General features: G+C 37.3%; 1 protein-coding gene across 1 annotated transcript in view; it reads right to left on the bottom strand.

Moving 5' to 3' along the window:
- Positions 1-12,283, bottom strand: part of LOC128642148 (integrin alpha-M) — a 592,220-nt gene that overhangs the window by 263,240 nt on the left and 316,697 nt on the right. Inside the window, exon 17 of the mRNA XM_053694828.1 lies at positions 2,509-2,663. Coding sequence (XP_053550803.1) covers positions 2,509-2,663 — 155 coding nt within the window. The remainder of the gene's footprint in view (positions 1-2,508; positions 2,664-12,283) is intronic.

Genomic DNA, 12,283 nt, shown 5'->3' on the forward strand with positions numbered 1-12,283 from the left:
TCATGAGGTCACCTGCTGTATGGTCTAATTGTCTGATTACTTTATCCTGAGGTCATCTGCTGTATGATCTCATTGTCTGATTACTTTATCCTGAGTTCACCTGCTATATGGTCTCATTGTCTGATTACTTTATCCTGATGTCACCTGCTGTATGGTCTAATTGTCTGATTACTTTATCCTGAGGTCACCTGCTGTATAGTCTAATTATCTGATTATTTTATACTGAGGTCACCTGCTGTATGATCTCATTGTCTGATTACTTTATCCTGAGGTCACCTGCTGTATGTCTAATTGTCTGATTACTTTATCCTGATGTCACCTGCTGTATGGTCTAATTGTCTGATTACTTTATACTGATGTCACCTGCTGTATGGTCTAATTGATTACTTTATACTGATGTCACCTGCTGTATGGTCTAATTGTCTGATTACTTTATACTGATGTCACCTGCTGTATGGTCTAATTGTCTGATTACTTTATACTGATGTCACCTGCTGTATGGTCTAATTGTCTGATTACTTTATACTGATGTCACCTGCTGTATGGTCTAATTGTCTGATTACTTTATCCTGAGGTCACCTGCTGTATGGTCTAATTGTCTGATTACTTTATCATGAGGTCATCTGCTGTATGGTCTAATTGTCTGATTACTTTATCCTGAGGTCACCTGCTGTATGGTTTAATTGTCTGATTACTTTATCATGAGGTCATCTGCTGTATGGTCTAATTGTCTGATTACTTTATCATGAGGTCACCTGCTGTATAGTCTAATTGTCTGATTACTTTATCATGAGGTCATCTGCTGTATGGTCTAATTGTCTGATTACTTTATCCTGAGGTCACCTGCTGTATGGTCTAATTGTCTGATTACTTTATCCTGAGGTCACCTGCTGTATGGTCTAATTGTCTGATTACTTTATTATGAGGTCACCTGCTGTATGGTCTAATTGTCTGATTACTTTATACTGAGGTCACATGCTGTATGGTCTAATTGTCTGATTACTTTATACTGAGGTCACCTGCTGTATGGTCTAATTGTCTGATTACTTTATCCTGATGTCACCTGCTGTATGGTCTAATTGTCTGATTACTTTATACTGATGTCACATTCTGTATGGTCTCATTGTCTGATTATTTTATCCTGATGTCACCTGCTGTATGGTCTCATTGTCTGATTACTTTATCCTGAGGTCACCTGCTGTATGATCTAATTGTCTGATTACTTTATCCTGAGGTCACCTGCTGTATGGTCTAATTGTCTGATTACTTTATCATGAGGTCACCTGCTGTATGGTCTAATTGTCTGATTACTTTATCCTGAGGTCACCTGCTGTATGGTCTAATTGTCTGATTACTTTATCCTGAGGTCACCTGCTGTATGGTCTAATTGTCTGATTACTTTATACTGATGTCACCTTCTGTATGGTCTAATTGTCTGATTACTTTATCCTGAGGTCACCTGCTGTATGGTCTAATTGTCTGATTACTTTATCCTGATGTCACCTTCTGTATGGTCTCATTGTCTGATTACTTTATCATGATGTCACCTGCTCTATGATCTAATTGTCTGATTACTTTATCATGAGGTCACCTGCTGTATAGTCTAATTGTCTGATTACTTTATCATGAGGTCACCTGCTGTATGGTCTAATTGTCTGATTACTTTATCATGAGGTCACCTGCTGTATGGTCTAATTGTCTGATTACTTTATCCTGAGGTCACCTGCTGTATGGTCTCATTGTCTGATTACTTTATCATGAGGTCACCTGCTGTATGGTCTCATTGTCTGATTACTTTATCCTGAGGTCACCTGCTGTATGGTCTAATTGTCTAATTACTTTATCATGAGGTCACCTGCTCTATGATCTAATTGTCTGATTACTTTATCATGAGGTCACCTGCTCTATGATCTAATTGTCTGATTACTTTATCATGAGGTCACCTGCTCTATGATCTAATTGTCTGATTACTTTATCCTGATGTTACCTGCTGTATGGTCTCATTGTCTGATTACTTTATCATGAGGTCACCTGCTCTATGATCTAATTGTCTGATTACTTTATCCTGAGGTCACCTGCTGTATGGTCTCATTGTCTGATTACTTTATCATGAGGTCACCTGCTGTATGGTCTAATTGTCTGATTACTTTATCCTGAGGTCACCTGCTGTATGGTCTAATTGTCTGATTACTTTATCCTGATGTCACCTTCTGTATGGTCTAATTGTCTGATTACTTTATCCTGAGCTAGGGCTGATTTCAACAATGTTTTTGCATAAAACATTTTCAAAACATTTTAATTTAGCACGTGTGTCTTTGTAATCGTAATATTATATTAACGTAAATACATTTGGTGTATTACTTTAGTCAAGGCATTTATTTCTTTAGGCTGAGTTTAGTCTTTTGTTAATCTATTGTATAAATGAGCTGTTTTTATTAACAGATCTTTTCTTTACTTTGATGTCACAGAGTGTAAATGTGTAATTAAGCAATAGACAGGGACACTCACTGGCAGTACAATAGAGTGCGTCACACACACACGACTGGATGTCAGTTGCAGGGTTCCATCGACTGACCGTCTAGCAGAGGGACTAAAGACTGCTCGGTTCTGAGAGCGCCCCGCGTCCAGCATGAGAGTGTAATTTAGTTGTGCAGTGACTTCCCCTGCAAGAAAGTATAGGAGCTCTGTTATTTATTGTGCGTCTGTCATATCTGTTTGTGTAAAGCCCAATGATCTAACGTTCTCCACTCAAAGAAGACTGGTCGGTACTATAAAGGTCCTTAAAAGAGCTTTAAAAAGGCAGAGTTTATCCCAATGAGCTGTTTATCTAGATATACAGAGATTAACCCAATGAGCTGTTTATCTAGATATACAGAGATTAGTCCAATGATCTGTTTATCTAGATATACAGAGATTAACCCAATGAGCTGTTTGTCTAGATATACAGAGATTAGTCCAATGACCTGTTTATCTAGATATACAGAGATTAGTCCAATGACCTGTTTGTCTAGATATACAGAGATTAGCCCAATGAGGTGTTTATCTAGATATACAGAGATTAGCCCAATGAGCTGTTTATCTAGATATACAGAGATTAGTCCAATGACCTGTTTATCTAGATATACAGAGATTAGCCCAATGAGGTGTTTATCTAGATATACAGAGATTAGCCCAATGAGGTGTTTGTCTAGATATACAGAGATTAGCCCAATGAGCTGTTTATCTAGATATACAGAGATTAGCCCAATGAGCTGTTTGTCTAGATATACAGAGATAAGCCCAATGATCTGTTAATCTAGATATATAGAGGCCTATTAATCATAGGTCTTGCGGACCTGATCCGACAGTGCGGATCAGGTCCGCAAGACCTCGCTGAACGCTCTCCATATTCAGCATTGCACCAGCAGCTCACAAGAGCTGCTGGTGCAACGCCGCCCCCTGCAGGGCGAGATTACATATGCGGCGCAAGCTTCAGCGTAACTGCTGAAACCCGCACCGCCCGTAATTTCACCTCACACATCGGGGTATCACATACACTGCACCGGTGTTCTGTAATATCTGCCTACTGTGTTACGGTTTCCTATCTACGTAACGCGTATTTTTGTTTCAAACAGAGGCTGATGTGAAAATATTATGTATGTTATTAGCTTGTGATGATAGCGTTACTTTTATAAATGTATTTTTTCAGGGTACAGATATGTTTAGATTATTTTTTGTTACATAGCCTGAAAAATACATGTATAAAATTAACGCTATCATCACAAGCTAATACCATACATAATATTTTGTGTTCATATTTTAATTATTTATGTTTCAGCGAGATCTGCACTGAAAACAGCCAAATATAACGTGGTCTTAAAATTACACAGAATTTGATCACTATTTTAACATCAGCCTCCTTTTGAAACAAATATGGCGGATATGAAAGTTTTCTATCTAGATTTAGGCTTTGCCGTACACGTTACGTAGGTAGGACAACGTAACAAGGTAGGGAAATGTTACAGAACTCTGGTAGTTCATAAAGTGCCGTAAGTCAGACAAACTAGCGATGTCCAGAAATGACCGTAAATACAAATTTCTGGAGTTGCCAGTGACTTACGGCACTTTAGAAACTGCCGGAGCAGAAGAAAATAAAAAAATATATAAAATCTCCTGTAAAAGTCTAGCCCGCCTCCCAAAAATAAACCCGACACGTAAAAAACCCTATATCCGCAATCCCCCCACATCACAACTAATAATAAATGTATTAACCCCTAAACCGACAACCCCCCACAACGCAATATGCCTAATTAAACTATTAACCCCTAATCCGCCATTCACCCACATCTCGATCTACCTAGTAAAAGTATTAACCCCTAAATCCGGCAACCCCAACATTGCAAACTACCTAATAAATGTATTAACCCCTAATCCGCCATTAACCCACATCGCAAAGTAGCTATTAAAACTATTAACCCTTAATCCGCCATTAACCCACATCGCAAAACAAACCTTATAAATCTATTAACCCCTAATCCGTCAAACCCACACAATGCAATAATCCTAATTAACCTATTAAACCCTAATTGGCCAAACCCCAACAATGCAAGTACCTTAATTAACCTATTGACCCCTAATCGGCCAAACTCCCACAACGCAAATAACTAATTTAATTGCTAAGCCCCCTAGCCTAACACCCACTAAATTAACCCCAAATTACATAAAATAATAAAATCCTAAATTACAACTAAAATAAAAAATCCTAACAGTACTAAGAAAAATAAACCTAAGATTAAATTAAAATAAATTAATCTAAGATTACCAAAAATAAAAAAGTCTAACATTACAGAAAATAATAAACAAAATGATCAAAAATTAAAAAATTATACCTAATCCCTATGAAAATAAAAAAGCCCCCCCCAAAATAAAAAAACCCTCTAATCTAATGTTAAACTACCAATAGCCCTTAAAAGGGCCTTTTGTAGGGCATTGCCCTAAGTTAAACAGCTCTTTTACCTTAAAAAATACAAAGTCCCCCCTCTAACAGTAAAACTCACCACCTAACAAACTCCCAAAATAAAAAAAACCTAACACTAAACAATCCTAAACTACCCATTGCCCCTAAAGGGGCATTTGTATGGGCATTGCCCTTAAAAGGGCATTCATCACTTTTAAGAGTGCCCAATATATACCTAATCTAAAAAAAAAAAAAATCCTAACTCTAACCCCCAAATAGATACTCACCGTTCCTGAAGTCCAACGGAAAAGGTCCTGTTCCAGGCGGTGAAGTCTTCTTCCAAGCGGCCGACATCTTCTTCCAAGCGGGGACCACTTCCTTCTTCATCCAGGACCAAGCCGGGGGAGAGCGGAGATGAGCGTGGAGCAGGACCGGTGACCGCGGAGCTATGGAGCAAGGAGGATCTTCTTCGTACGATCGCCGTCGTACACTGAATAGTGAATTCAAGGTACGCGTTTAAATATGGCGTCCCTTGCATTGGCTGATTCTTCAAATTCAAATCAGCCAATAGGATGAGAGCTGCTGAAATCCTATTGGCTGTTCAAATTAGGATTTTTTTTATTTTTTTTAGATTAAGGATATATTGAGCACTCTTAAAAGAGCTGAATGCCCTTTTTAAGGCAGTAATAGAGCTGAATGCCCTTTTAAGGTCAATGCCCATACAAATGCCCCTTTAGGGGCAATGGGTAGTTTAGGATTTTTTAGTGTTAGATTTTTTTTATTTTGAGGGGTTTGGTGGGTGGGGATTTTATTGTTAGAGGGGGGGACTTAGTATTTTTTAAGGTAAAAGAGCTGTTTAACTTAGAGCAATGCCCTACAAAAGGCCCTTTTAAGGGCTAGTGGTAGTTTAGCATTAGATTAGGGAGTGTTTTTATTTTTGGGGAGGGGGCTTTTTTATTTTCAAAGGGATTAGGTTTAATTTTTTTATTTTTAATAATTTGGTTTATTATTTTATGTAATGTTAGACTTTTTTATTTTTGTAATCAGATTAATTTAATTTTTAATTTTTTTATTTTTAAGTAATGTTAGCTTTTTTATTTTAATTGTAACTTAGCATTTTTTAATTTAGGTAATTGGATTTCATTTAGGGGGTGTTAGGTTAGGGGGCTTAGTAATTTAAATAGTTATTTGCGTTGTGGGGGTTTGGCTGATTAGGGGTTAATAGATTTATTAGAATTGTTGCGTTGTTTGGGTTTGGCGGATTAGGGGTTAATACATTTATTACGTTGATTGCGATGTGGGTTAATGGTGGATTAGGGGTTAATATACTTTATTAGTTATTGCGGTGGGGGATTGCGGTTGACAGGTAGATAGATATTGCGCATGCGTTAGGTGTTAGTTAATATTTTCAGGCAGTTACGGTGCTCACATTTTCAGCATAAGGCTTGCTGTGCCTGCCTATGTGTGGCGAGGTGAAAATGGAGTAAAATTTCTCCATTTTTGCAGCGTAAGTCCCTGCGCTGAATATGTGATATCAATTTGAGACGTGGTTCTATGTTAGCTTATGGGAGTAAAAATGTCGGGCGACGGGCGAAATATACGCGCCGCATTTATATGCAGCGCCGTATATGTGACACCAAAACCGCGTAAAAACCGGCGACAACGCATTTGTAATCTTGCCCACAGAGTTTAGCTCAATGATCTGTTTATCTAGATATACAGAGTTTAGCTCAATGATCTGTTTATCTAGATATACAGAGTTTAGCTCAATGATCTGTTTATCTAGATATACAGAGTTTAGCTCAATGATCTGTTTATCTAGATATACAGAGTTTAGCTCAATGATCTGTTTATCTAGATATACAGAGATTAGCCCAATGATCTGTTTATCTAGATATACAGAGTTTAGCTCAATGATCTGTTTATCTAGATATACAGAGTTTAGCTTAATGATCTGTTTATCTAGATATACAGAGATTAGCCCAATGATCAGTTCATTTTTATTTTCTAAATGTATCATATATTTAGGAGAAATAAGACCTAATGATTCTGCTATTTCTTCAGTCTTAGTTCCTCTATCATAGATATTACATTAGATTTCTTCCTCATTTTAATGAAATTAGCTAAGATCTTGCCTGTTTATTTGTGCATATCTATAGATTTATACTCTTGGTTGTAATCTTTTTTGTATTGAAATCTCTTTCTTCTTTACCATGAATATATTTATCCCAAACAAATTGTGAGGGATTTAAAAGATATTTATTATAAGAATTAGAAACCTGCCTGGCAAGTTGTTTTTCCATAGCCTTATTTTTTTTTTTTATGTGCTACATTTTCTCCTCTAATTTCTTCCTTTGACGCTGTAAAGTCTATCTCAACTATGTAAGTGGAACGCAACTGCAGATCAATTATTGTTTTGTATCACCAGGGTTTTTGGGCTATTTAGGTGAGCATAGACCAGTAAACCTGTGGTGAATTAATATTAAGTTAGAGGTTCAATGCTGTTAGTACTATCACAACATGAATCCTTCTAAGCACAATATTTCCAATACTGTTAGACTGGCACAGTATGGAAAAATAATGAAAAAATGATAGAAGAAAAATATGCTTCTAATTTAAAGAACTTGAGAGAACAAAAATTATTTTTTAAGCTTACATTAAATAAACATGTAATGCAGGAGAGAGTTGGTTAATCCTTGTAAGAAGTAAGCTTGGTTTGCAAGAGATATACTTTTAACAAGTCACAGAGAATTCTTCAGTTGTCTTGTAGCTGCTACTTTGTAGCTGTGTTTATTGAGAGCAGCTGCTGCAGAGTAAGAGAGGAATTTGGCAACATGCCCAGACTTGCGGTTGCAAAACCAAGTAACAGTTTTTATTTTGAAATAGTTAAATCCTCTTCAGTTCAAGCTTGTAATCTTAGAGCTCAAAGTGTCTTGTTCTTAAAGCAGCAGGAGACAGTGATTCCCCAGTATGAAATAGTGTGCAGAGTAATTTAGAAAACTGCAGTGCCTGTCAGCTCCAGTTAAATTAAGAGTGATGCTGTAAGTGTACAATAACAATTCAGCAGTTAAGTTCTCTATTAGTATGCATGGAATAAAATTAAGAGGTAACTTAGCTGTAAATCCAAGGATGCAAACAGGATATTTCAGGGGATGTAATCCTTGTAGAAAATAGTCCAGAGTAATCCAAGCAAACAGTCCTTTGTGAAAGCAGTTGGTTTGAGAAAAACAATGCAGCTCAGAGACTGTGTGTAAGCTGTTACTCCTGCTAATGAAAATAACTAAGCACCTGTTTGCTGACAGGTGGAGCCTTAAGTAACATGAAAGTGAGAGAACCATGTGATGAGAAGTGAGAGAAGTAAAACATGAAATGGAATCCTGACAGACGCTGCCCAAAAGCTCATGATCCTTCCATTTACTTTCTAAAAAGTGAGTACAGTTTTTACTCTTACACAAGTATTCTGGAAAATAGAATCTATTACTTTTACTAGACCTCGTTTTGGAGCCTAGTGACAAACTAATGGGAGAGTGATCTGAGATTATTATGAGTTATTTTAGCTTCTGAAATGTTTTTGACTAGTTTTTCTGATATAAGGAAATAGTCGCTCTTATGAGTTATAGAAATCCACGTATAATTATTATCTGCTGTGTTTCTTAACCTCCAGATTCCTAACAATTAAAGATTTTGAGTTATTTCTTGAACTATTCTGGTTTCTTTTTACTAATATTTACTCCAGCATTCCGTTTTCTTTTGTCTGATTTTTTGACGTATTTCGCCATTTATGAATCTGTCTAGCGGTATTTTAGGAGCGTTATTGAAGTCATTACCTAATATTAACTCTTTACAATTATTTGTTAATAGCTCGGTTTCTAGGCTTCTCCAGAATACTATATTTATTGTATCAGGACTGTATATATAGCATAAAATATAATTCTGCTAGGGCTGCAACTAACGATTATTTTCATAATCGATTAATTTTTATTTTTTCGATTAATCGACTAATCGGATAAAAAAAATCAATTATTGTTTCCTATATTTTAAAAAGAATCCACATACTGAGTGTACAAATATAAACTTCAGACTAAAACTTTACTGTTTGTCCAATTTTTAAGCAGCAGAGCACAGCTTTATAATTAAAACATTAAACAAAACCAAAAACTGTTTGAAAAGAGGTAGAAATTCCACCTTGGCAAGGGGCCTCTCAATAAAGTAACCCTGGACTTCATTCTAACATAAAAAATATCTTGAATATCTATATGCAATGGTAAATAACCAGGTATAAGGTTAGGGGAAATATCTAGTCCGCTCTAAAAATAAAAGATATATACTTATAAAAGGTTGAATCTGGTACATATCACAATTAATTAAAAATATAAAAAAAATAAAAAAATAAATAAAAAGTTCTTATGACTGTATATCAATAACAGGACAAAGTCTTACACATTTATTTATACAGTACATATAATCAGCAAAAGCAAGCAATCCGCTAATAATTGTGCAAACAGATAAAAGTGCACATTAATTCAAATAACTCCCAAAAATCTAGGGGCAAGGTGTAAATAACAAGCTCAGCACTATATCATGCAAAGCATAGTTTCAAATAACCTGATTTAATATAAACAATCCAAATGATGACTATTATATCTGGGTTGCAGATAAGCCAGGGGTAGTTGTAAACTTATACTGTCCTGAAAAGTGAAAAGTAAACGTCTGTAGACGTCCTTTAGGCTAAGGACATAACCATAAAACACAATACCATGCGCAGGAGCTCATTAGAGTGAAGCAGCTGGTGTTGTGCACAGACCAACTAATTGATTATGAGATTCGTTGACCACTATTTTCATAATCAATTATTATCGATTATGATGATTAGTTGTTGCAGCTCTAATTTCTGCTATAAGGACATCTCATATTACATATCTACCTTCTATCAAGATCAATATCCTTTGAAACAATAATAAAATCTAACGGCTAGATTATAAGTTTTGTCGGTAAAAACTTGCGGGGCTAACGCTCCTTTTTTTTCCACGGCTTACTTTAAACAACACTGGTATTACGAGTTTTCTGAATGGCTGCGTTAGCCTCAGAAAAGTGAGCGTTGAGCAAAATTTAGCTCCACTTCTAACCTCAATACCAGCGTTGCTTACGGTAGCGGTAAGCTGGAAAAACGTGCTCGGGCACGATTTCCCCATAGGATACAATGGGGCTGAGCTGGCTGGAAAAAAAACTAACACCTGCAAAAAAGCAGCGTTCAGCTCCTAACGCAGCCCCATTGTTTCCTATGGGAAAATACTTTCTAAGTCTACACCTAACACCCTTACATGAACCCCGAGTCTAAACACCCCTAACCTTACACTTATTAACCCCTAATCTGCCGGCCCCAACATCGTCGCCACCTGTATTATACCATTAACCCCTAATCTGCCGCTCTGGACACCGCCGCCACCTACATTATCCCTATGAACCCCTAATCTGCTGCCCCTACCATCGCCGACACCTATATTATATTTATTAACCCCTAATCTGCCCCCCCCAAACGTCGCCACCACCTACCTACACTTATTAACCCCTAATCTGCCGGCCGGACATCGCCGCCACTATAATAAATGTATTAACCCCTAAACCGCAGCAATCCCGCCTCGCAAACACTATAATAAATTTTATTAACCCCTAATCTGCCCCTTCAACGTCGCCGCCACCTACCTACAATTATTAACCCCTAATCTCCCGCCCCCAATGTCGCCGCTACTATAATACATTTATCAACCCCTAAACCTAAGTCTAACCCTAACCCTAACACCCCCCTAAATTAAATATAATTTAAATAAAACAAAATTAAAATTTCTAAAATTAAATAAATGAATCCTATTTAAAACTAAATACTTACCTATAAAATAAACCCTAATATAGCTACAATATAACTAATAATTACATTGTAGCTATTTTAGGGTTTATATTTATTTTACAGGCAACTTTGTATTTATTTTAACTAGGCACAATTATAGCTATTAAATAGTTAATAACTACAAAATTACCTGTAAAATAAATCTTGACCTAAGTTACAAATACACCTAACACTACACTATCAATAAATTAATTAAATAAATTACCTACAATTATCTAAACTCAAATGCATTTCAATGAACTAAACTATAGTACAAAAAACCCCCACTAAATTACAAAAAATAAAAAATATTACAAGAATTTTAATCTAATTACACCTAATCTAAGCCCCCTAATAAAAAAGCCCCCCAAAATAATAAAATACCCTACCCTATACTAAATTGCAAAAGTAATCAGCTCTTTTACCTGTTAAAAAAAAATACAAGACCCCCCAAACATTAAAACCCACCACCCGATCCCCCCTTAATAAAACCTAACACTAACCCCCTGAAGATCACCCTACCTTGAGCTGTGTTCACCCAGCCGGGCCGAATTCTTCATCCAATCCGGGCGATGTGGTCCTCCATCCGGCAGAAGTCTTTATCCAAGCGGGACAGAAGAGGTCCTCCATCCGGCAGAAGTCTTCATCCAAGCGGGGCAGAAGAGGTCCTCCATCCGGCAGAAGTCTTCATCCATCCGCGGCTCCATCTTCAAGACCTCTGACACGGAACATCCTCCTCGGCCGACGGACTAAAGACGAATGAAGGTTCCTTTAAATGACGTCATCCAAGATGGCTTCCCTCGAATTCCGATTGGCTGATAGGATTCTATCAGCCAATCGGAATTAAGGTAGGAAAAATCAGATTGGTTGATTTAATCAGCCAATTGGATTGAACTTCAATCCGATTGGCTGTCGGCTGATTGGATGAGCCAATAGAATGCGAGGTCAATTCTATTGGCTCATCCAAAAAAGTATGCAGAATCTGGCTGTCAATATGATGGTATTTAAAATATTTATCGAAACACTGGCCTCTAGTTATCGAGCCGTCAACCGCAAATATGCTGGAATTCCTCAGCGTATTTGTGGCGAGGCTGATTCGCCTTAGTTATCAACCCCTACTGCCCGGCAAAAGTAGAATATAGTGACGTAAACTTCGATCCACCGGACTCAGTCCGACACAGATTGATGGTTACGTCACTTTAGATATTCCGAACGCAAGTTCGGCACAATCTGACTACTTTTGGTAGTTATCAAACTACTACCAGGTACGCTCGCCACTATTCCGGGCCAGCGTACCTGGATTTCAATCCGCCGCCCTGGAGGAGGTGGATCCCATAGCAATCAATGGGAGTCTGACCATAGCGAAAGCTCATGTTCGCTGCTGCCCGATATCCCATTGATTCCTATGGGAAACGTCTGCACCTAACACCCTAACATGTACCCGAGTCTAAACACCCCTAATC

This window comes from Bombina bombina, chromosome 11 (genome assembly GCF_027579735.1).
Source record: "Bombina bombina isolate aBomBom1 chromosome 11, aBomBom1.pri, whole genome shotgun sequence".
Classification (NCBI taxonomy): Eukaryota; Metazoa; Chordata; class Amphibia; order Anura; family Bombinatoridae; genus Bombina; species Bombina bombina.